The sequence below is a fragment of the Oncorhynchus clarkii genome, unplaced genomic scaffold (assembly GCF_045791955.1).
Source record: "Oncorhynchus clarkii lewisi isolate Uvic-CL-2024 unplaced genomic scaffold, UVic_Ocla_1.0 unplaced_contig_2986_pilon_pilon, whole genome shotgun sequence".
Lineage (NCBI taxonomy): Eukaryota > Metazoa > Chordata > Actinopteri > Salmoniformes > Salmonidae > Oncorhynchus > Oncorhynchus clarkii.
The window spans coordinates 7,041-33,559 of NW_027260829.1; the positions used below are offsets into that span (position 1 = coordinate 7,041).

At 41.0% G+C, this 26,519-nt stretch overlaps 2 protein-coding genes and 1 pseudogene across 2 annotated transcripts in view; 1 reads left to right on the plus strand and 2 right to left on the minus strand.

Moving 5' to 3' along the window:
• Positions 1 to 10,900: 10,900 nt before the first annotated feature.
• LOC139401839 (B-cell receptor CD22-like) lies at positions 10,901 to 19,173 on the minus strand (annotated as a pseudogene).
• A 3,957-nt stretch (positions 19,174 to 23,130) lies between these two features.
• On the plus strand, positions 23,131 to 23,947 carry LOC139401842 (neuropeptide B-like). Its single transcript, XM_071145826.1, has 2 exons — positions 23,131 to 23,394; positions 23,819 to 23,947. Exons 1-2 carry the CDS (start codon positions 23,131 to 23,133, stop codon positions 23,945 to 23,947), a joined length of 393 nt encoding a protein of 130 aa, XP_071001927.1.
• Positions 23,948 to 24,549: 602 nt separating this feature from the next.
• LOC139401843 (guanine nucleotide-binding protein G(o) subunit alpha-like) overlaps positions 24,550 to 26,519 on the minus strand; it is a 30,974-nt gene continuing 29,004 nt past the window's right edge. Inside the window, exon 10 of the mRNA XM_071145827.1 lies at positions 24,550 to 24,740. Within this exon, the coding sequence (XP_071001928.1) occupies positions 24,550 to 24,740 (191 nt within the window). The remainder of the gene's footprint in view (positions 24,741 to 26,519) is intronic.

Below are 26,519 nucleotides of genomic sequence, written 5' to 3' on the forward strand. Positions count from 1 at the left end.
ACTCATCCATTTGCTTTTCCTTTCCACATACAAAAGAAACGTACAATAAGACAACCAAATGAAAAATACGTGTGAAAAAACAACATCAATCATTATAGAAATGATCATTCCCACACACAATATTACCTCTATACATTTACAGCATTGTGCAGCGTCCGCACGTTTATTGGGCAGAGTTAAAATCATATGAGTGGTTGTCATCTTTTCTACAAGTCAAGCAAATAGACACAGTGAAATGCTTGCTCTCATTTCACTTCTAACAGCAACAAAATAACTGGGATAAATCAGAAGAGGGGAGGCAGGGCAGGAGACAGCAAAACAAGCAAAAGCCAAACAGCTAGGGGGCGGGGGGTAACATCAGTGCATGCATTAGCATTCAGGTAGGTGGGGGTGGGGGTACATCTAGGCCAGGGTGAAGCAGTGGGTCTTTAGGCAGCACTGGAAGATGGAGAGGGATTCGGAGTTTCGGATAGGTGGAAGGAGAGAGCTCCAGAGCCGGTGTGACATTAACAATTTCACTTACATCTTTTTCATCGTAGTCTAAGGAGTACCATTTCTTATGTGTCTCCTCATAGACAAACGGGTTCCCGTAGATCTGGTAAAACTGATTCAGCTGATTGAGGAAACTCTTGAAGTTAATGTCAGTCCAGCTCCTGAGGAGGTCAAATATACTCTCCAGCATAACTTTCCCTGCAATTTCTCGGCCTTCGATGACACTTTTCCTTTGTTCCGGCCATAAAGCGTCTTTTAGCCGCTTGAGCACGTTCTTGGATGGCTCCACACAGATGATGTCATCATACTGATGCCAGTCCCCTGAAACCAAACAAAATCATTGCTTAATATATTTGCGTACATTTTAAACAATTTCCTCACATGTAAGACAGTGTGAGCATAAATAGACGAGCAATACCAAATAGATGTATGATAAAAACCAACAAGGTTTTGAACTTCCATGAAGAAAATGGAACATTTTAAAATCAGTGACTTACAATAAAGAACTGCTATAGAAGTTGTTATAGCAACTGCACCCACCTTCTTCATTAAGCAGATGGGATTTGACAAAAAGACATCTGTTGGTGGTGGGGTAGTTAGAATCCAGTTTGTATATGTACTCATACTCGTACTTTTGCTTTTTAAGCTTGTAGACGAGGTACTTGTATGGTATGGACACAGTTGCATTAGATTTGCTTGTGATCAAGCTCCCTTCGACTAGGAACCCATGCTCTCCAAGATCCCTGTAGGAGGTAATGCATTGGTTTATCCTCTGTTACACATCATATACATTTAACCCCCCCCACGAGTCGGTTGTTTTCTATGTGAGATAGATGGGAACAACGTTGAACATTATAAGCAGGTTCCTAATGAATAAATATTCAACATATTTGGCTAAACTGTCTTGACGGCTGATACATGTATATAAAAACCTACTTAGACACAGTGAGCTCAACGGAATCGGTTTTCCAGTTCCCAATGTTCCCCCCAGCCCTGATGAAGATGCGATCCTCGTCCGGGTTCAGCTTGAAATCCTTCGAGAGGACAGCGTGGAAATAGATTGTGAGTCTCTCCCTTGCAGAGAGCTGTTTTTTCCCTGGAGGAATCCTGCAATTGGACCAAACAAAATGAATCAGAGTATAATCATGAGTATTGTATTAGCCAAGTGGCAGTGTGATCGGTACTGATAAAAGGGATTTAAAATGTGCTGATCCATGGTGGAATGTGTAACACTCCCGGGCACAAGCACCTCCCCCACCGGAGACTGGGGTTCAATCCCCATCTCCACCCTTCCTCATACAGGGCACTCAGAAAGTATTCACTACCTTTTCCACATTGGGTTGTGTTACAGCCCAAATTTAAAATGGATTCAATTGAGATTATGTCACTGATCCACACACACACACACACCACACACAATGTCAAAGTGGAATTTTGTTTGTAGAAAATAATAAAAAATATAAAGCTGAAATGTCTTGAGTCAGTAAGTATTCAAACCTTTTGTTATGGAAAGCCTAATTAAATTCAGGAGTAAAAAATATGCTTAAATTGCATGTACTCATTCCATGTTCAATAATAGTGGTGATCATGATTTCTGTACCACACAATTGAGTACTGAATTTCAAACACAGATTCAACCACAAAGACTTGGGAGGTTTTTCAATGCACAGTGGTGGAAGCATCATGTTATGGGTATGCTTGTCATCGGCAAGTACTAGGAAGTTTTTTGGGATAAAAATAAACAGTCCAAGGCACTGCATCGCAGTGCTAGCTGTGACACCAGAGACTCTGCGTTCGAGCACAGGCTCTGTCGCAGCCGACCGCGACCGGGAGGTCCATGGGTCCTTGGGTTGTGTTTCGGAGGACATGGCTCTCGACCTTTGCCTCTCCCAAGTCCGTATGGGAGTTGCAGCAATGAGACAAGACTGTAACTACTACCAATTGGATACCATGAAATTGGGGTGAAAAAAGGGGAATAACATTATATTTTTTTTAAAGGAACAGAATACAGCTATAAGTGCAGGCAAAATCCTAGAGGAAAATCTTTCAGAGACAAATTCACCTTTCAGCAAGACAATAACCTAAAACACAAGGCCAAATATACACTGGGAGTTGCTTCCCAAGACGCCATTGAATGTTCCTGAGTGACCTTGTTACAGTTCGCTAAAATCATCTTTAAAATGTATGGCAAGCCTTGAAAATGGCTGTCTAGCAAGTAACGATCAACTCGACAGAGCTTGACGAGTGAAATGCTCTTAGAGACTTACCCAAAAAGATTCACAGCTAAAATCGCCACCAACAGCGATTTCTACAAAGTATTAACTTAGGGGTGTGAATAATTATGTAAATGAAATATTTCTGTATTTACTTTTCAATCAATTTGCAAAAATTCTAAAAACATTATTACGTCATTATGGGTTTGTTTGTAGATTGTTGAGACAAATACATGTATTTAAACCATTTTGAATTCAGGCTGGAAGACAACAACATGTAGAATAACTCAAGGAGTATGAATACTTACTTTGCTTCTGTACCTGCAGTTAGAGTGGATTTCCTCTCTCAGAAACGTGTTTGGAAATAAACACAACATTGTGTACACAGACAACAGTGGATAGTAGCGCTGTTTGTTTTACCTTTATTTAACTAGGCAAGTCAGTTAAGAACAAATTCTTATTTTCAATGACGGCCTAGGAACAGTGGGTTAACTGCCTGTTCAGGGGCAGAACGACAGCTGTCGTTCAGCTGGGGGATTTGAACTTGCAACCTTTTGGTTACTAGTCCAACGCTCTAACCACTAGGCTACCCTGCCGCCCCTGTGCGAGTCTGTGGGTGTTTTTGAAAGTGCTTTTGTGCACCTATAGATGTTGATCAATGCAAGAAAAGTGTGCCTTTTAGGTTCTTTGTGTTATAATTGTGTGATTTCTGTTATGAACAACACAAGACTTGTAAATACCTTTTTGGCGGTGGAACATCCTGACCCTTGGTGTCAGAGTCGTCGCTTTTGTTGACTTTCTGTTTCTCTTTCTTGACGCCTGGGCTCTGTGGTGTAGGGGAGGAGGCATCTCCCCCCCCACGGGAAGGCTGCTGCTGGACCTCCATGTTCTCCACCTTCCCCTGTGGGTCCACACTGGAGCCTCTGCTCTCCACCTGGCATGAGGGGAAACAGATAGTTTGAGGATCAGTCTGCTCTCCACCTGGCCAGAGGTCAACCAAGGTGCTCTTTGAAGAGATGGTCTCTCAGTACCTTGGTTGACCTCCCTGGCACCCTACACCTAGGGCAAAAAACAGAACACCTTACTACTCTACTCATCTTTCTCGTGTGCATACTGGAACTTACATTTTCTTACTAGCACGGATTTCACTGATACCTGCTTTTATGAGGAAGGTTTCACTTGAAATGACTCTGATATGTGCTTGTTATACCAATCTTAATTGAATGTGCTGATTGTAAGTCAAATGTTAAAATGTAAATAGTGTGTTTGAGGGGATGAGTTTCAGCAGGGTGAAGCACAGAATATAATTACTCAAGACTAAAATTAAAGGTGATTTGTAGATCAGTGGTTCTGCGCAGTCTGACGACAATGTAGTTGATCTCAAACACACACCACGTCAGGGAAGGAAACAAGCTCCCCCCACACCCTTAGACAAAACAAACTCCATCAGCCATAATAACCTAGTCTAAGCAGTATTTTTGACAAATCTAGTTAATTAGCACACATGGTGGCAAATGTTGCCATAATACAGGTTTATAATACGGGCTATATTAATTTAGGGTTACCTTATGGAAATAAATACTAGCCCGTATCATAGCAACACAAATATATTTGATTGGAAAAGAAAACCTGCTTCTCCTGAGTGGCACAGCGGTCTAAGACACTGCATCGCAGACCCGGGTTCATATTCCGGGCTGCGCCACAACCAGCCGTGGCCTGGAGTCCCATAGGACGGCGCACAATTGGACCAGTGTACAAAACATTAGGAATACCTTATATTGTGCCCTTAGAACAGCCTCAATTTGTCAGGGCATGGACTCTACAAGGTGTTAAAATGTCCAGCAGCATTGCAGTTCTAGACACAGTCAAAACCGATGCTCCTGGCACCTACTACTATACCCAGTTCAAAGGCACTTCAATATTTTGTCTTGCCCATTCACCCTCTGAACGGCACACATACACACTCCATGTCTCAATTGTCTCAAGGCTTGAAGTGGATTTAACAAGTGAAGTCAATAAGGGATCATAGCTTTCACATGGATTCACCTGGTCAGTCTATGTCATGGAAAGAGCATGTTTTGTACCCTCAGTGTATTTTGTAATGTCAAGCAGCTACATTACCTCTGATTTCTTCTGAGTGCCAAACACCATCTTATTACCAGCGGTGGTTTGCTTCGAATCCTGGTTCTGCTGATCATCTGTCCCTTTCTGTTTGTCTTGTCTGGTCTGGTTCTGCTTAGCATTCTGGTTCACGTTCGCATTCTGGTTCAGGTTTGTCTGCTTTGAGTTGGCCACGTCTTTCTTGTTCTTAGTGCTCTTTGCGTCAGCATCCTTTGGAGCTTTCTGGTCAGTGGTCTTTGAGTCAGCATCCTTTGGAGATTTCTGGTCAGCGGTCTTTACGTCAGCATCCTTTGGAGATTTCTGTTCAGCGGTCTTTGAGTCAGCATCCTTTGGAGATTTCTGGTCAGCGGTCTTTGAGTCAGCATCCTTTGGAGCTTTCTGGTCAGTGGTCTTCGCCGATACCACTGAGGCTGACTGAAGAGGGGGGATGGTGATGGTGGTGGATTTGCCAGCCGAGTCGGTGAGAGAGGCAGGAGTCTCATTCGGAGCCGACTTGGAGGTCTGTTTTGTAGGTGACTGAGATCGGTCATTCTCTTCACTGCGCTGTTGATCTTTCCCTTCGGCAGAATGGCTCTCTGCGCTGGCCTCAGGCTGTGACGAGGTAGTGCTTGGAGGATCTTTATTGTCAGACGTGTTCTCAGATGGACTGATTGTACTGGGTGCTGCTGATGATGCACTGGCTGGTTTCTCCACTAAGGCAGAAGTGTCATGAAGTGAGTTGGGTGTCTCGTCCATGGCGCTAGCATCGCTGTCAGAGGACTCTGCAATGTCCTGTTTCCTGCTATTCCCATGGCTGTCCATAAGGGAGATGTCAGACAGGTCAGAGGTCAGCTGGTCAGAGTCCAATGACGCAGGGCCGCCGTCCTTCTTCTTCTTGGTCCTCTTCCTCTTTTTTCTCTGATTGAGCCAAAGGTTGAAAAAAGAGAACAAACCTTAGTATATCCACTCTTCCGTCAATCAACATTACTTACATTTTGTGTCTTATTAGGATTCCTATTAGCTGTTGCAGGAGCAGCAAGCTAGGTGATCAGTTTCTATACCTGGACAGTATTATTGACACAGTTTAGTTACTGATAAAACAACATCTTCAGATAAAAATATTTTCAAACACAGAATCAATTTTAAAAAATCAGAAATTAGAACGAGGAAGTTCTCAAAAACATGTTGGTTTTAATATCCACCTTTTTCTTAGGGTTGCTGTTGGGCTCTTCATTGGGCCGCTTCGGAGAAGTGTTCGTTTCCCGGTTATTCAGGGTTGACGCATCACTCTCCATTTTCGTCTTCTCATTCACACTCTCCAGTGATGGATCTAACGGTTTAGGTGAACTTCCAGAAGTGTTGTCTGCATTTGAAAAACAAAAAAAAATCATCAGTTGCATTAGTGCTTGTGAATTACATTGTCAACTTGATCAGAATTCCCTCAGTTGTCTGGTGTAGGCCAATGTTCACTCAAAACATTTTCGGCACTGAGCAAATTTCAGGTCTAGTGAGCACAAACTTGAACATTGGTGCGCGTTTACTGTGAACACTGAGGCTTTACTGCTTTAAGTTACAGGTAACAATTGAGAAAAATGCATCCCATAACATTTTAACATGGAAATAGCTGTTCTATCATTCAGACTACAGAAGCAGCAAATGTGTGGTGTTCAATGTAGACCTACATTACATGAGACTGAAAAACAACATGCAGGGCTTGACATTAACCTGTTTATCCACGTTTCCTTCAGACAAGGAGGTGCCTGGGAATGTTGTGGTGTTTGATGCAAGAAACCACTTTACAAAATAAAACTCATTATTATTCCCATGCCATTTATTACAGAGAATCAGACAAAATATGCTACACTCTGCCTACTTGACTTATTCAAGACCATTTCAAAATACAACACTGCCCCTTTAAGACATAAAAAAAAAATATCTTTACACGACTTGATTTTCAAAGATGGCTAGAAATGCACACATTTTGTGCTCTTGTAGGAAGCAACCACTCCCCATTGTTGACTAGAAATTAGCTATAACTGGGCTAATAACTCACTAACTAGAAAAGAATATGAACAAATGTGCACATGCAGCTCTCGCTTTGATTTCAAAACAAGCATATCTACTCAAGATAGCGGATGTTGTCCAGTTCTAGGTGAATTGCACAGATCCATATATGTCAATGGCTATTTGCATTTAGGCCTACTACAGCGCTGATTGGTTATGACACACTGGTCTGTGTAGAGTAAGGGCCTAAGTTCTGCATGTCAATGTAATCAAATCCTTTTGCAATGTGCACTGCCTAAAATAAAATCTCTCGCACTAACTCTTGCACAGTTCATTTTGTTTCGGTATGTTACATTGAAAGTGTGAAGTTCAATCTCATGCTTCTCTGTGCGCACTGGTATTTCATCTGCATGGCAGTAAGAGGGGAGCTGCGCACAGCTTAGAAGGAACATTGGTGTAGGCTATTGGGGCTCCCGAGTGGCGCAGAGGTTTAAGGCACTGCATGTCAGTGCTAGAGGCGTCACTACAGACACCCTGGTTCGAATGCAGGCTGTATCACATCCGGCTGTGATTGGGAGTCCCATAGTGCTAGCTAGCTAGCTAAATTGCCATAAATGTTTAATGCTTTTCAACCTGTCCCCAAATTAATATAGTTGGTTCAGAGTTTGTTTTGATATTTTAACCTGCATGTCGTGATCGCGTTTGGTGTAGGGGGACAAAATCAATTTATACAAGATAACAATGACGGCCTACCCCGGCCAAACCCAAATGATGCTGGGTCAATTGTGCAACACCCTATGGGACTCCCAATCACAGCCGGATGTGATACGGCTTGGAGTCGAACCAGGGACTGTAGTGACACTTGCGCCGAGATGCAGTTCCGTAGACCACTGCGCCACTTGGGAGACCTTAACTGACTAGCCTAGTTAAATAAAAGGTTCAATTTAAAATATATCCCCCTCTTTCTTCATTCACCATTACAGTTGTAAAATAAATCATATTTTGATGGAGGTGTGTATTATTTGTATACTGCATCCTGATTGGCCATATGTTAATGAGGGCCTGTGGGAATGTAGGGGTTCATGAGGAAAGCATCTCTCTCTCATGTGGCTTGCAAGTTAGCAATAAATGTGCCTTCATAAAGATACAGTTAGTAGTTATTTTACTCACGTACAGACAAGTTTGATTACATGACAGGAGGGTCGGAGTCAGATTATTATTTTTTTAAATATTTTATATATATTTTTTTTTAATGAGGACTGTATACAGGCAATTCCACGGTAACTGAGTGACAATGACAGATTTTTCAGTTTAAAATGTATGTCAAACAAAAAACCAAAGTAAAACAACCCACACAACTCTATGCACAAGGATTAGTTTTAACAATTTCCACAGACATTTTTACAAAACCCCATTTACTTTCTTCAAGTAAAACAGTAAGAACATTTATTTATATAACATAACATTACAGGGCAGTACTGACCAGGCTCCTTGGTGACTGGTGGTGCAGCTAGTTGATGGCCACACTGGCTGCAGAATCTAGCAGTTTTCTCAAACGCAACATGGCCACAACCTGTGCACTTCATCTTGAAGTTTCAATGGCGTCTGTATTTCAGAGGGAACACTGTATGACAGAGCTCGGGACAAAATATATCTTTCACTTAAACGTTCTTGAAGTTCAATGAAATATGAGAAACAACTAGCCAGCTAAAGGTATAGCCACTTCCTTAAACTAAAGCCAGTCAAATATATTCTACGATCTGTTTTGTGGCAGACTATAATAACTGCCCCAAAACCATACATACAGTAAGTTATCTTCAGTCCAGGCTATATCTTCTGTTAACGTTATGGCTCTACCCCCAAACACATTTTTTTCATGTAGCTAAGTGAACTAGAAATTGCTTTTCCTTCCTAAATATTTTTTCAAAGTAATTATAATATATAACATTGCAACCGAGCTAGCTCCTGTTTACCTTGGGAAAAGCGGAAAGTTGTCAGTACAGTGTTGGTGTTCCTGAATGCGCAACTCTGCCCACGCCCACCCAGCGATTGATACATTATCCAGTCCGAAACGAATCCTCTGCTACCCAGCCGATAGCCACTTCCTCTTTCGTTTCTAGAGAACTACACAACAGCCTAGTGCCTGGATAATTAACTAGCCAACTGTATTACAATTTGACGAATGCAAAAGCTCCTCGGAAATGACGATGAAATGCACTGACATTATCAATAGCAAGCTTTGTAGCTAGCCTGGCGCGGCTCTGTTCAGCTATTGCTACAATCCACTCGACAAAGAGTGGAATTCTAGCTGAAACGACTGGTACCCAGATAGCGGCTAACTAGCTAAACAAAAGCCCGGCCACAGATCAATTTTAACATATAGCTAGCTATCTCCCATATAACGTTAAACGATTGCAAATTAATGCCAAAACCCCGTCACCGACATGACAACGTACAGCAGTTTGTTCTGTATTGCTATCTGACATTTAGATCATTATTATGACATGACACCAACCCTTCACTGCCTCGATTCAAGCAGTTACCATCCAACTAGTTTGGAAAATAGCCTACACTGTTGTTAGCTACGTAGTACACCGTGACCTAGCTAGCTAGCTATATTGAGTTGCCCGGCAAAGCCGTCCACACCATCTGACCTCAGTGCTAGTCTCTTGGCTCCGGGAATGTGGACAGGTCTCTCGGAGCGAAAAGGCTACCTCAGTGCTAACGGTTGGTAATTGAAAATAGCTTTGCTACTGTATACATTTACCTGTGTTAATCACACGAGGATCTGTTGTTTTACCATTCCACGAAATGGGTGAAGTAGAATTACACTTTCGTTTTGTGAGAAATGGGCGTCAACAAGCTAATCCGTGTCCACTGTCCAACTATTTTATTCAGTGAGTTCCCAATTTATCACATGCATGGCAAGCGAGGGCAGCTACATGGTGGGGGTTTTCCGAATGACATGGCATGTTCTTGCCCTTAAACTGTCCAACTGTAAAGGTCATATAATGTTTTGCCATTCTTCTTTCCCCCAAGTGAATCAATAAAGGTTCATTGATTAATCAAGAACTGATAGCAGTTGCTGTATGTTTGGGTCCCGTGCCCATTAATTAAAGCAAACTTTTCTGGTTATTTGTCATCAACTTGCATGCCAAGTTAAATGTGCAATGCTTTAACCACCTTTGACATTTGCTTTTTTGTGCAATTATTTAATCATAGAATTTGAATGAGATTCAAAGTAATATGATATCTGACTTAATTGCATGAACATTATAATAACAATGTATTTTTTAGGCACAAGTCCTCCTCTACTGTAATGGTGAGGGTGAACACTGAGCAGCATCCACTTATGACAGTGGATCTCACAGATCAGGTTTCTAGCCCAGGGATTTCCCCATACACCCTGCGTGGATGGGGGTACTCTGTGTACAGCTCCCCCAGACGTTTTCTCTACAATCACTGTGACTCAGCTGTCTCTACACCACCCTAGTAGGCTACTACTACTGCTGTACCTCCAGCCAAGTGGCCAGAGCAGGCTCTAAAGTGAGAACTTTATACAATGCTGGCATCATATTACAGTAAGTCTAGAATACAGCTTGGCTGCTTGTCGACTGAGGGTTGGCAATGATGGGAAGTGAAGAGGAGTTTTTGCAACGAATAGACATTGATTTATTAATGTACCTATTACTAGTAAGGAAATCTGAAGGGTGACTGATCATTGCATCTTAATTGTGGGCAATTCCATGATAACAGAGTGACGCTGAGACTCCGATTTTTCCCCTTAAAATGTTTGTCAAGCAGAAACCAATGATTGAAAAGTTAAACAACCCGTACAACTCTATGCACAAGGACTACTTTTAACAATTTCCACTGAATATTTTACAAAAATACATTTACTTTAAGAACAGTGGAGATGCAAAGTTTGCTAACATAATTGCTGTTTGTGCTGTCATTCTTTTACTGTCATTCGAGTACAAGAATGATGAGGGTGGGGGACAAGGGGGAACTAATCTAGCTTTGTGTTCCTCTTATAAACCACATGATGAGTTATCGAAAGAAGAGGTTGACCAGGTTCTTTGCCCTGACATTCAGCTGGACAGCCGGGCCGTGGAGAAGATGGCGTCCAATCTGCTCGTCTTGAATGGAGGTTTGGTGGTCCAGCTAGACGCCATCCTGCAGTGTCACGAGGACACAGGTAAGCATGTGTTATTGACTGGGGTTCGAACTATATCCTAGGCATTCATCTTCAGGGCCGGTATTTATAAAGCATGTCAGAGTGCTAGTGCTGGTCTAGGATCAGTTTTATCTTGGATCATAATGAGTAAGACTATATGGACAGGGAGGGATCTGATTTCTAGATCAGCACTCCTCTGAGGCGCTTTATGAATACAGGTCCTGGTCTTAGGCAAGGTCATCACGAGTTCACCAAACGTAGTTCACCAAACCACCTCCATTACTCATGTATGCAAGGGGAAAACGGGCACAATCAACAGAGCACAACATTCAGAACGTGACAGACGGTAGTGTCTTGTACCCAATTGAAAATATCCTCTCTCCTTGGTTCAGCATGATGTCATGATTCATAATGTTGAGTCAAGTCCATTCCAAACATTTGCATTTTATATATTTTTTCAGAATGTGAGACTGGCAAATTTCTGTGAATTGGAATAGTAGACTACACAAGACTCAATTACAAAATGTGTTTGTGCATCAGCAGTTCTACTCTTATGTCAGTCACAGATAGTCGATTAGCCCATGTCAGCTAACATTCTTTACATTGCTAAGTTAGGGATTGGAAAGTTAGGGATTGGAAAGTTAGGGATTGGAACGTTAGGGATTGGAGCGTTAGGGATTGGAACGTTAGGTATTGGAAAGTGAGAGATTGGAACGTTAGGGATTGGAACGTTAGGGATTGGAAAGTGAGGGATTGGAAAGTGGGGGATTGGAAAGTGGGGGATTGGAAAGTGGGGGATTGGAAAGTGGGGGATTGGAAAGGCTTTTGCAGCAGCGTTCGCCAAGAGGAAGTAGGTGGACTGTAAGAGGCAGGAGGTACATTCGAGGCCCTCAGAAGGAATGGATAGAACAGCAGAGAGTGGGGAATGGTCTCTATGGACGCCAAAAGGAAGAGAGCAAGGTGGTTCAAAAAAAGAGTTGAAAAAGACAAGAGTAGGTCCAGAAAAGAGAGACATAGAGAAAGAAAAGAGGTATCAAAAAGTAAAGAGGGAGGTAGAACAAGAAAAAGGGGATGAGCCAGACACTCAGGAGAACACTACTGCAAGGCTGAGGAAAGGGAACTCAGGACTCTGCCACAATGGGAACATTCAGCCCTACCTCTCTCAGTAGCACCCTGGTAAGATTGGGCTGTAAGTAGACTGTGACCAGGGTCACCTCCTTCTTCTCTGTGTCCAGAGCCAGGGTCTTCCGCAGTTTCGAGAAGGTGCCTTCCTATCCCCTGCACCCGGCCGTCTCGCTCAGGGAGCCGGAGAGCAGGATGACCTTCAGATGATGAGGTCATGGGTCAAGGGGCTATGCCATGGTGATGCTTCAGCTCAGAAAATGGAGAGTAGTCCTGGAAGTGGAATTATTAGAAAGAACATTCCATTCAAGTCGTATGTTCTGTGATGGATCTAGATCTATTTCTATGAGGAAATCTGTCATTTACGAGGGTTTCAGAGGAGAGTTTCTATGTCATCCCCTGTAGGTCACAGAAGGAGTGCACATGGAGAGGTGATGGATTAATGTTTGGATTTGCATAAACAAATACAACCTAAATAAATTAGATTGATACGCTTCATGTATTTATTTACATTTTTACTTAAGACTGTAAAGTATAATGGCTAAGGATAGCTCTAAAGTACATACAATGAAATGAAAGTGCTTTTTTCTGCAGGGGCTAAATCAATGCCACAGTGTTTCTTGGTAATCTTAAACAAATCTACTTTAAAACAGAAGTATATACATCACACACATGGTTATGGGCTTAACAAAAGAAGACACCTGTACCATGTCACATAGAGTTTAAATTTATTCAATTTTGCATCCCAAGTTTACACTTTATATACATCATAGAAGACCGAAATATAACCAAATCGTCTTTAAATAGAACACCGGATATAATGTTTAAAATTAGGAAATTAGGAAAAATATTTACATTCTACCAATGAGGGTGCTTTTGGTCGTTTGACTGCAGGAAAGGGTTTTCAAAATACATGTCAAATGCATTGCCAGATGCATATGACTAGGTGAAATACATTGAAAAAGTAAACCAAAAGAAACAATGTCTCTAAATATTGGAGTCTTTATTCTTATGGAATATTTAAATGATTGGACTGCAGATATCCAAGGTGGCCATCTGCATTGTCTCAGGTATACTGCAGATATCATAATCTCTTCCTCTGTTCACAGCTGTGAGTTCATTCATCATGCAAAGGCTCTGTTCTGACCTCTAGTGGAGTCTAATAGATCCTCAGGGTCCATTGTGTGAGGTTCACCATCTCAACTTGCCTGACGACACAAGGTAACTGAAATCTTCAGCCGTTCTGTTTGCTACGTACTTCAGTCAGACAGACGCAGCTGAAGTCAGAATTAGGTCATCAGCAATTGGATAATCTCTAACCAATCAGAGTATCAAAGCCAATGAAGAATTTTAAAAGCGCCTTTGAGGGCTTCCACCATTTTAATGTAATCAACTGGATGGGACTTCCAACTTTTATTGGCTGATCCCTCCTGGTGGCCATGTTGGAGTCATGTCCAACCGGGTCATCAGGAGGGATCAGCCAACCTGAAGAAGAAAATTAACTACTTCAAAATGAAGATAGCCTAAATGGTGCTGCACATGCTGTCACAGACGCTATGTCACAGATAAAAAGATGAGTCCTCTATCAATGCGCTTTACCCACGTGTGTACTGGCTCTGGCCCAACCCATCAGTTTCTGGGACCAATCCGAGTGGTTAGAATGTGTCTGCATTCTAGAAATTGTCAGGAAGGTACTCCGATCCAGACTCGGAAGACACTAACATCTGTGGGCGTGGCATAGCGGTTGGCCGGAGCAAGGAGTTTGGTTAGCCAGGCAACATCTCAACTACTGCCTGAAACCAAAATAAAGTCTTAAACAAAGCTCAAAGAGAGTATGAATGGGTCAATGTACACTGTAAAACACAGATTAGATTTTTACTTCTGAAAATATCTGCCTTACGTTTATGGTAATAGAACTGCATGATCATAATGTTTTGTTTTATTTTAAAACACCAAGGCAATAAAGACTATGCTTACACAGGCAGCCCAATTCTGATCTTTTCACATCAGATCTTTTTCAGAGCTGATCTGATCTGCTTGGTAAAAAAAATAAAATGAGTGAAGAAATCAGAATTTCAGGCTGCCTGTCTAAACGCAGCCAAAGTGGCACAAAGTCTTAGTTGAGATGTGTTACCTGAACACAGTGCTGTAGATGACTGGGTCATCCTGGGCCTGTTTCCCCCTAGGAGTGGGTCTACAAACAGGAACACAGTCATTATCATGGTTGTGGAATTCTATTGTTGTTACCATTTTCTTTTACATTCTAATTGTTATTATTCAAATCATTGTTGATAAAGACTGGTTTATACTAGGTCTAAAAACATGGCTGTAGACCGTTAGAATATGAAGAAGTGTCGTTGGTAAAACTACATTCCCTTTATACGCAGGCCTGTCATTGCGACGGTCATTGTCCTTGTTGCAGAGAGGATATAACTGGTTGGTACCTGGATACTACACTGTAGAGGTCCTCCTTGGCTTGTTGCTCCCTGAACATGTGGAAACAGAAACATATTGTTATTGGTTATCACAAAAAAATCAAAATAAAATGTTCATATTAAGTGTATTTCTTTAAAGTAGCTGTCTTACCATATAGAGCTGTAGATGGCCGTAGTTTCCTTGTTCTGCTGTTCTCTAACAGAGGACGTGAACACAAACACAGTGCAGTTGGTTAAGGTAACATCACCCATTGATTTGTGTATTGTTTAATCAATTATCACTTTACTTACATGTTTGCCCTTTGCTTGGTGTTGGTGTGCACTGTTGTATAGCTGACATCTTCCTGTTGCGATGGTTCCTCCTCTCTCCACTCTTCTGTCAGACTACAGTCTGATGTGAGGCTGGTTACATGCGCTTCTGTGGTCTAGACACAGTGAGATAGAGACAGAGAAAATACTGGCAGTGAACAGCAGAACTTTCTGCACAATAGTTAAAAAATATCTGGGCAAAACAAAGTTCAGCTACGATATTTCCACTTCCTTATTGTAAATGATCACACTTTCACATCAATTTCCTCTGTGAATCTGCCAGTACACTTGCTCCTACCCACACACAGACATATACAATTACAGTCTATACTGGTTGCAGGATTTTCTGCTTGTGTCTCACCACGAACATTGTGGGTGTTTTTGTGGTGAAGACTGCATAAATAGTGACTGCCTGCATTTTGTTCTGTACATGTGATAGCTGTGGCACACTGTGCTGCAACCGCATTGGGTTCAAACATTGACCCTGCATGACTATCATCACAATTAGTTTGAGGATAAGGATGTAAGAATTATTGTTTGGTTGCAACACAAAAGCACAAATATGACATACGTGCATAGCCCAAAACAAATAGCTGGAACAAATAGCTGGGAACAAATAGCTGGGAACACATGGCTGGGAACACATAGTTGGTAACAAACGGTTTAAAACATATTGTCACCTGTGTGTTCTCTTCTGTGTGTGGTTTTGGTGCTGTAGTCTTTTTCCTGGGGACACACAAATAGGCAGCATGATTTTGACTCATTTAGAATGCATAGTAAATCAGCTAAAAATATTAGTTTGAGGAAATAGTGGGTAAAACGTACCTGTGAGCAACAAGATGCCAAGCAACCATAGGCACAATGATAATCATTGGCACAACAGCAAGAACTGCAATAAGTACCGTGAGTGTCACAGCTACCATCCCCTTTGCATGATCTGCATATGAACACAAAAGCATTATCATTTAAAATACATTTAAATAATTTAGCAGACGCTCTTGTCCAAAGTGACTCCAAAGTGCATTCATCTTAAGATATCTAGGTGAGACAACCACATATCACAGTCATAGTAAACACATTTTTCCTCAATAAAGAAGTTATAAGAAAAGTCAGTGCTATTAGGAAAAGACAAGTGCATTTGTTTTTGCATTTAAGTTGTTCAGATTTCTGATTGTTGGAATTGTTACTCTTTGTAACCCGTTGTGGTTACAACATGTTATTGTACTTACCTTTGACTTTCAGTGATAGAATAGTGGAATTCTGTCTTCCATGCTTATTGCTGACGACACAGAAGTATTTCCCACTATTACCAGTGAGAGTAACATTAAACTGTAGCTCAGCCTGATATACCATTTCCAGACAACTGTCTCCATCTATTTTAAACCAAGTGTAGTTCAATGTTGGGTTAGCATTGCTGCTGCAGGTCAAAGTAACATCACTACCCTCCAAAACTTCAGACGACGGCCAGACTGAGACTGAGGTATTCCTAGGGCCATCTGAAAGAGATCAGACAGGTATTCCTCCATCAGTGACTTTTTAGAAAACAGTGTTACTTGTTGATAAAACCTTCCTTTACTCACATTCAACATTGACCCTGATAACCCCAGAAAGTGGTCTGTTGTAATGCTTTGGCGAACATGAGTAGTTTCCAGAGTCTTGAAAGGATATGTCACGGAGGTAAAGAGTTGGGGTTTTCTGTTCTTGAACCACATAAGTGCAGATGAACAGTTGTACATACAGGTCAGATTCACACAATCCCCTTCTTTTATTGGTTCGCCTACTTTGGGTGTTGTCATCGAAATGAACAACTCTAAAAGTGGAGAAAAAACAACTGGAAATGTCCTAATCTATTGACAATGCAATGGTGACCTAAGAACATTTCACTTTTGAAGCAAAGGATGGAAAACAGACTTACCAGAAACATTCACGTTTGTAGCGTTCTTTCCCGTCCAATTGCCGTTGTTAGTTTCAAATCTGAATGCATGTTCTCCACTGTCTCTCTGCTCTACTTGGTGGATTTGCAAAGAACAATTATGAACTTTGTTACCAACGTACTCAAATTTGGTGCTGGAATGAGTTCTATTATTACTCTCAGTGATGAAAGGGCCATCAAAAAACTGTTTCCTCCCTTGACTCCACATGACTTTTTCCACTGTTAGGTTCTTGTTATCAAGCTTCTCAGGATAGTGAAATGTGCATGAAATGACAACAGAAGAGCCTCTTACTGCACAGATCTCTTTCGGTTGATATGCCACAAGCCAGTCGGTGCACAAAACCCCTGAAACAAAGATCTATGTTTTATTGATTTACACTATGTATTTATGGCATCTTGCCAAATTATTCATACTCCTTGAATTGCTTCACATTTTTTTTGTGCTACAAAGTGGGATGAAAATTGATTTAATTGTCACTTTTTGGTCAACAATATACTCAAAGAAATGGAAGAAAAATTCAATCATTTTTTAAAGATGAATAAAAATGTCATAACTAAAATATAATTGTTGCATTAGTATTCCGCCCCTTTGTTCAAGTTCAGATTGAGTCAAATTTGGCTAAACAAATCACGTAATAAGTTACATGGACTCACTCTGAGTGAAAAAATAGGGGTTGACATGATTTTTGAATGACTAACCCTTCCTCTGTCCCAATGCATACAACATCTGTAAGGTCCCTCAGGCAAGTATTGAATTTCAAGCACAGATTCAGCTACAAAGACCAGGGAGCCTTTGGAAAGCCTCATACAGAATGGCAGTGATTGGTAACAATAAATCAGACATTGAATATATCTTTAAGCATGGTCAAGTTAATCATTATGCTGTGGATGATGTTATAAACCACCCAGACACAACAAAGATAGAGTCGTCCTTCTGAACTGAGCTGCAGGACAGGAAGGAAACTTTTCAGGGATGTTACCATGAGGCCATTTTGTATTTATTTATTATTTTACCTTTATTTAACTAGGCAAGTCAGTTAAGAACAAGTTCTTATTTTCAATGACGGCCTAGCACAGTGGGTTAACTGTGGGTTAACTGCCTGTTCAGGGCAGAACGACAGAACAACAGCTCGGGGATTTGAACTTCTGGTTACTAGTCCAACGCTCTAACCAATAGGCTACCCTGCCGCCCCATTGGTGACAGTTACAGAACTTGCAGAATTAGGAAAATAATAATTGGCTAATATTTCACAATCCAGGTGGCTAAAGCTCTGAGAGACTGACCCAAGAAGACACATAGTTGTAATTACTGTCAAACGTGTTTATAACATGTATTGACTCAAGGAGATTAACACTTATGCAACAGCTATATTTGTTATTTAATTTATATGAATAAAATAAATTCCACTTTGACATTACATGTTATTTTGTTTAGATTGTTGACAAAAAAAGGTTCAATAAAATAAATGTTAATCCCGCTTTGTAATACCAATCCAAGGGGTATGAATACTTTTTCAAGGCACTGTATTTAGACAGTGAAGCTCTATACCAGCATTTGGGTTTGAGATCAAATGTTTTATGTGAGGTGACAATACAGAATGTCGCCTTTCATCTGAAGGTATTTTCCTATATATATTTGACCATTTAGAAATGAATGCACTTCATGTATCTAGTCCCCCCGTTTTAAGGTGTCAAGTATTTGGACAAATTAACTTATAGTGCAATATTGTATAATTTTGTAGTCACTTTTTCTTATCTAGACTTTTATTGAAAATAAGAATAGACTATGTTTCTGAACACTTCTACATAAATGTGGATACTACCATGATTACGGATAATAAATATCATACCCCCAAGACATGCTAACCCTTACAATAACCGGGAAGGTTAGCATTTTTGGAGTGGTATGATATTTATGCGTCTGTAACGGTCTCACTCATCATTATTCACGATTCTTTCAGGACTATCCGTAATCCTGGTAGCATCCACATTAATGTAGACGTGTTTAGAAACATATTCTATTCTTATTTACAATAAAAGTGACTCCAACATGACACAATACATTGTATACCACTAATTATACATGATACATATAATACATGACTTCCTAGTGTTTATTTTTTTATTTCCTTTGTCGTTCTTACCTGGCAAAATGAGTAGAGCCAGAGCTATTTCCATGCAGATGGGTTGTGTCAGCCCAACACTCATCTCTGTAGCCAAACAGCAATCTCTCTAAGGTCCTTCACTTGAGTCGGAGTTCTTAATATAGCAGTCAGAAATGCAGAGTGAACCTCAGTCATCTAGTTTAAAACACAGACGTTTTGTGTCAATTTATTTTGGGGCTTGGAGTTACTCATCAGAAGCTGCCCTGCAAAAGGGCAAACTGTCTTTGCAAGTGTCATCAAAACGTCTGTGTGTATCAGCAAGCTAATGAGCTGAGTGAGAGTCCTGTTGACATCAGAGACACTCTCTGCAACCAAATCAGGTCATTTTACCACAGGCACAACGGAAAGTATTCATACCCCTTGACTTCTTACACATTTTGTTTTGTTACAGCTTGAATTCAAAATGGATTCAATTAGATTGTTTAGTCACCCATCTACACACAATAACCTATAATGACAAAGTGAAAACATTTTATTTAGAAATTGTTGCTCATTTATTGTAAATTAAATACAGAAATGTCTAATTAACATAAGTATTCACACCCCATAGTCAATACATGTTAGAATCACCTACAGCTGTGAGTCTTTCTGGTGAGTCTCTAAGAGTTTGCACACCTGAATTGCACAACATTTGCACATTATTCTTTTAAAAATTATTCAAGCTCTGTCAAATTGGTTGTTGATCATTGCTAGACAGCAGTTTTCAAGTCTTGTCACAGATTTTCAAGCCGAGTTAAGTCAAAACTGTAGCTAGGCCACTCAGGAACATTCAATGTTGTCTTGGTAAGCAATAATGGTGTATCTTTGGCCTTGTGTTTAGGTTGTTGTCCTGCTGAAAGGTGAATTTGTCTCCCAGTGTCTGTTGGAAAGCAGACTGAACCAGGTTTTCCTCTAGGATTTTGCCTATTCTGGTTATTTTTATCCTAACAAAATCCCTAGTCCTTGCCGATGACAAACATATCCATAACATGATGCAGCTACCACCATGCTCGAATATGAAGAGTGTTACTCAGTGATGTGTTGTATTGGATTTGTCCCAAACATAACATTTTGTATGCAGGACATAAAGTTAATTTCTTCGGCACATTTGTTGCAGTTGTACTTTGCTGCCTTGTTGCAAACGGGATGCATGATTTGGAATATTTGTATTATGTACAGACTTCCTTCTTTTCACTCTGTCATTTATGTGAGTATTGTGGAGGAAGTAAAATGTTGTTGATCCATCCTCAGTTTTCACCGATCACAGCCATTGAACTCTGTAACTTTTATTTAGGAAGGATGCCTGTATCTTTGTAGTGACTGGGTGTATTGATACACCATCCAAAGTGTAATTAATAACTTCACCGTGCTCAAAGGGATATTCAATGTCTACTTATTTTTTGTGCCCTTATGTGCCCTTCTCTGGGAGGCATTGGAAAACCTTGCTTTGTGGTTGAATCTGTTTTGAAATTCACTGCTCAACTAAAGGACCTTACAGATAATTGTATGTGTGGGGTACAGTCATAAAATAAATAACGTTAAACATTATTATTGCAGAGTGAGTCCATGCAACAGAAGGCTTGCCATACAAAATGAGTTGAATACTTATTGAAACAAGACATTTGAGCTTTTAATTTGTAATTAATTTGTAATTAACTTTGACATGATGGGGTATTGTGTGTAGGCTAGTGACACAAAACCTCAGTCAATTTAACACAACAAGATGTGGAAAAAGTCAAGCGGTGTGAATAATTTCTGAAGGCACCGTAAGTCATTTCCACTTACTATACTATATGTTAGCCATGAACAGAGACCTGTGGAGGTTGAGGGCGTTGACCCAGATTGTACCCTCACCTCAGTGCAAAAAAGTAGGCCTGCCAATCACAACTTCTGCTGCGGTCCAGACCAAATAAGGAGAATATTGTTACACTGAAGTGATTGTGTGTGGTGTTGTACATTGTCCACATGGTGGCAGACTACTGTGTTTGACTCACATTTCCAGAAGTAAATTATTCCCAAATATATGCGTTATTCCACACAGAAGATGTATAGAATAAACCAACTATATGAACATGCACCATACATTTGTGAAACCTAAAATTAATATTAGTCAAAACAGAGAATAGTTTATACTACAATTGAAAAAACTCAAACTGAGAAATCTATTTTTTTTTTAAGGTTTACTGTAGGCTAGGTAGGCTATATGCTAAACTTCACAGTGGGTTTCCAATAAAATAAAAACATAACATTAATAAAAACACTGCTCAAAAAAATAAAGGGAACACTTAAACAACACAATGTAACTCTAAGTCAATCACCCTTCTGTGAAATCAAACACTGATTGACAATACATTTCACATGCTGTTGTGCAAATGGAATAGACAACAGGTGGAAATTATAGGCATTTAGCAAGACACCCCCAATAAAGGAGTGGTTCTGCAGGTGGGGACCACAGACCACTTCTCAGTTCCTATGCTTCCTGGCTGATGTTTTGGTCACTTTTGAATGCTGGCGGTGCTTTCACTCTAGTGGTAGCATGAGACATAGTCTACAACCCACACAAGTGGCTCAGGTAGTGCAGCTCATCCAGGATGGCACATCAATGTGAGATGTGGCAAGAAGGTTTGCTGTGTCTGTCAGCGTAGTGTCCAGAGCAGGCCAGTACATCAGGAGACGTGGAGGCGGCCGTAGGAGGGTAACAACCCAGCAGCAGGACCGCTACCTCCGCCTTTGTGCGAGGAGGAGCACTGCCAGAGCCCTGCAAAATGAACTCCAGCAGGACACAAATGTGCATGTGTCTGCTCAAACGGTCAGAAACAGACTCCATGGGGGTGGTATGAGGGCCCGACGTCCACAGGTGGGGATTGTGCTTACAGCCCAACACCATGCAGGACATTTGGCATTTGCCAGAGAACACCAAGATTGGCAAATTCGCCACTGGCGCCCTGTGCTCTTCACAGATGAAAGCAGGTTCACACTGAGCACATGTGACAGTCTGGAGACGCTGTGGAGAACGTTCTGCTGCCTGCAACATCCTCCAGCATGACCGGTTTGGCGGTGGGTCAGTCATGGTGTGGGGTGGCATTTCTTTGGGGGGCCGCACAGCCTTCCATGTGCTCGCCAGAGGTAGCCTGACTGCATTAGGTACCGAGATGAGATCCTCAGACCCCTTGTGAGACCATATGCTGGTGCGGTTGGCCCTGGATTCCTCCTAATGCGAGACAATGCTAGACCTCATGTGGCTGGAGTGTGTCAGCAGTTCCTGCAAGAGGAAGGCGTTGTTGAAATGGACTTGCCCGCCCGTTCCCCAGACCTGAATCCAATTGAGCACATCTGGGACATCATGTCTCGCTCCATCCACCAATGCCACGTTGCACCACAGACGGTCCACGAGTTGGCGGATGCTTTAGTCCAGGTCTGGGAGGAGATCCCTCAGGAGACTATACGCCAACTCATCAGGAGCGTGCCCAGGCGTTGTAGGGAGGTCATACAGGCACGTGGAGGCCACACACACTACTGAGCCTCATTTTGACTTGTTTTAAGGACATTACATCAAAGTTGGATCAGCCTGTAGTGTGGTTTTCCACTTTAATTTTGAGTGACTCCAAATCCAGACCTCCATGGGTTGATACATTTGATTTCCATTGATAATTTTTGTGTGATTTTGTTGTCAGCACATTCAACTATGTAAAGAAAAACGTATTTAATAAGAATATTTCATTCATTCAGATCTAGGATGTGTTATTTTAGTGTTCCCTTTATTTTTTGAGCAGTGTATATAGGAAACTTGAGCAGCATTGTGAATTGTAAACCTTGTAAATCGTCAGAAAATTAAAGTGGTTAAAGTGTTTTGATGTGTGCAGAACCTGACGTTACTACTCTTCAGCAGTTTTATAAACAAATATATTCGCTTAATCTAAATTAAACGTCAGATCATGTCTGACACCATACCCCCCTTCAGACTCCACAAGCCTACGTCCCTGGCTCTCCAACGCGTAAAACGGATCAATCCACACAATATTCTATCAAGCGGAATATGAATCACCCACTCTATCGTAGCCTAGTTGACGAAATTTAAATACGATCACGAGGTCACTATATAAGAGAGGACAATGAGAAAAAAACATATACCAAGTTGTCATTGGGGTGAAGTTATAGGGAGAAAGGAGCGCAAGAACGAGAACTTCACACAGTGTTCGACATGGAGAGGTCCGTTAAACTTGCTTTAGTAATTGTAGCTATTTCCATGCTGGTTTCTTGCAACCCAACCGAAGCATGGTACAAGCAAGTTTCCGGCCCAAGCTACTACTCGGTGGGCAGAGCATCGGGTTTGCTGTCCGGGATCCGGAGATCACCATATGTTAGGAGGTCCGAGACCGATTCGGTGGCGGACAGCGGAGAGTCTACGGTGAACAGCATCCTCTCGGAACCGAGCAGTCGACTGAATTCGGTCCTTAAATCTATGGTAAGAGGCTATATTTTACATTACTTATGTCCAATTGAGCAATGCGCACCAATGCGTAAAAGTGCTTAAAGGTGCGTAAAAGTTAAACATTGCTCAGGGCACAAGAATAAAAGTAGTGCAATTATGTTTTTTTTTGTAGACTACTTTTATATTTCAAACTGTTTTGACACCCTGAAACTGGGTCATCATGAAGGAGCTGTCCATTCAGCACCAGCGCACCACCAAGTAGCCTACAGCCTCATTATACAGTCAAGTTTGGACTAGATTAGAAAAGGACATATTATAATCAGTTTAAAGTCAAATTGTTATTTTCAAAATCCACATTTTGGGGAAATGAATCTCAAACAGCCACAGGTCTTGAACATCAACGAACTTTCTCGTTAATGTTGCATTATGTTGATTAAAATGTCTTGTTTTTTCCCAGGCTATTTGTATCAAAGATATCACACCGAATCTGCAGAGCTGCGAACTTGTTCAGGATGGCTCAAGGTTATTTCAATGTAAAGCAGACGTGTTCGTATCGCTCGACTCATTGGACTGTGTGGAAGCATGATCAGCACCGCGAACGTGGATGGACTGATAATGTTCGATGGAAGCGAATGTTTCTTATTTTCACAAATATGGCACAAATGTTGTGAGAATGTCTGTTTTAGCATACTGCCATGCGCAGTCTGACTACTACTTCCCCTAACGGGTAATACCCGTCTGTTAAATCATATTATGTCATGCATAGCAATGTACATATGTATTAATTTCTTTGTTTAATGAATAAATACATCTTATATTGCACTCAAATGATTTTGCCCTATAGGTCTAAATGAATCCTGCTTCACACATTTGTACAATTCTCACCCAGACACCTATTTGTATGTAAATGTTTTAAGACATTTTTAATGCAAACCACTCAAGCTTGGCATACATCTGCCACTATCTTAAAATAATTACCAAAGACAAGTAAGGCCTGTACATTATTTTATTGAATTAAAACACAATGTCAACACCAACATGATTATTGAAAAAAATTCAAAATGAGGAATGTCCATCTATATTAGTAAATATTACCTATATTAAATTATATAAAAATAAATATCCATCAATAAAATCTAGAAAGTGTCTTTAAGGCACTGATGCAGTCAAATGCACCCAGGTCAGGTCTTATAGCAACGAGACCGCCTCCAAGTTCTCCTTGACGATGGTGTCCATGACGACGTGGAAGACCACCCGTACGTTGTGTGTGTCCGTGGCGGTGGTGAAGTGGTGGAAGACAAGCTTGTTGGGGGTTCTGTTGCAGGCCACAAACATGCCAGTGATGTGACGCGAGGCAGCATCCACGTCCCTGTCGGCTCCTGTATAAGGGGACGTAGCAGAGAAGTCCCCTCAGTTGAGTGACATATACCCAATTGAGTTAAGTATACGAGTTGAATTTCAAGTTCAATCTCCCACAACTGCCTGATGGGCTGGCCCATGTTTAAGTGAATTTAGTTTTTTTGTGCTGTGATCATTTGGCTAATGAAGGGGGCCTCAAAAAAATTAAAAGCTGGTGTTACAAATTCTCTGGCAAATATATTTTCTCAGTCCACCCCTGTCCATCTCCATAGGCTTGTAGCTTATTCCATATCATCATCAACTCCATCACACGATTACAAAGACTGACTCTGGTACAAGAGTGCTGTAAGGAAACATGTTTAGTAGCAATCATGCGTCCTAAAAATGAAAAACGGTGAATGTCTGCTGAGCCTTGCTCCTAGATGTATTTTTAGAAAGGACTCACAGTATTAGTTAGGTGTGTACATGTTTCAAAATCATGGACAAATTTAAAGGTTTGAAAAAATCCAGTGTCTGGAGATAAATGTCTCATTTAGGCATGATGAACTGAAACTCAGTGAACAAGTGAAATTATGTTCCGTGACAAGTTCACACAAAACAACTTGGTTCTTATAGAGTGGAAAAAACAGAGAGAGAACAACCCCTGCAGCTCAACTGAATCACCTCCATTTTAATTACCACACCTCCAGTTCTGAGGGATGAGAGTGAAATATATAAGACTGTTACAGAGCCCTTAGGACCAGAGAGGCTGTGTATAAGTGAGGTGTTATCGGTCTGCCATGATAACCCCCCAGGCAAGACATTCTGGCTCCTGAGTGGCTGTGTCTGAAATGGTGTCGTATAGACCTCTGTTCAGAAGTAGTGCACCATGTAGAGAATAGGGTGCACTTTAAACCCCAGCCATTGTCTTGTACCTTGATACTCCCATTGGGAATGCTATGAGTAGGAGTCCCCTCATGCTGCAGGGGAAAGTGCAGTAGTTCCAGTCTAAAGAATGTGGCAGCATAAACCGGAATGTGGATTCTGGATGTATGTTGGAGGGGGATTCCCATAGAAAACACAGTAACACAGGAATGCCTGCAAAGAAGGGATTCTCCATATGGAGAAACCAGTCCCAGCTTTAAAATGACATGCAGCCTATAGCCTTTCTAAACACTATATAAATGTAGAACGTATGTCATGCTCTATAAAGGGTTCATACAAGTGGCATAACTGTGTGACAACCACCAATGTCAAATATACCATAACCCACTGTTAAATATTACAAACCTGTGCTTTATAAAAGGGTGGCATAAGCACAGCTTAATAAATCATTCAATTGAAGCTTCACAAAGCATTTATAACATTGTCATGCATCTTGGTAGAGCATTGCAATGTCAGGATAGTGGGTTTGATTCCCAGGACCAGCCATATGTTCAAATGTATGCACGCATGACTAAGTCCCTTTGGATAAAAACGTCTCAATGGCAAAATTATTATATTTCACTAAAACACTTCTAGGACGGCCCAACCGTTTTCCCTCTTCGGTGCATAGCCGATATTGACCTCGACATTTCGCAAAATGACACAGGCTCTAAAGTCCTGTCATGCACAGAAAATGTTAGTAAAGCTTTTTAAAACCATTTCAAATTTGCCTAATTATGATTTTTTTTTTGTCTTTCCAAATTCCGCAATTTTTTCCTGGTTTTCCCCTTGTTTTCTTCTCACACTTTAATACAAAACACTGAACTGCTTAAAACAATGCTTAAACCGAATCAGGGGGTACATTTTGTGCTCTAAAATATATAATCATTAAACCA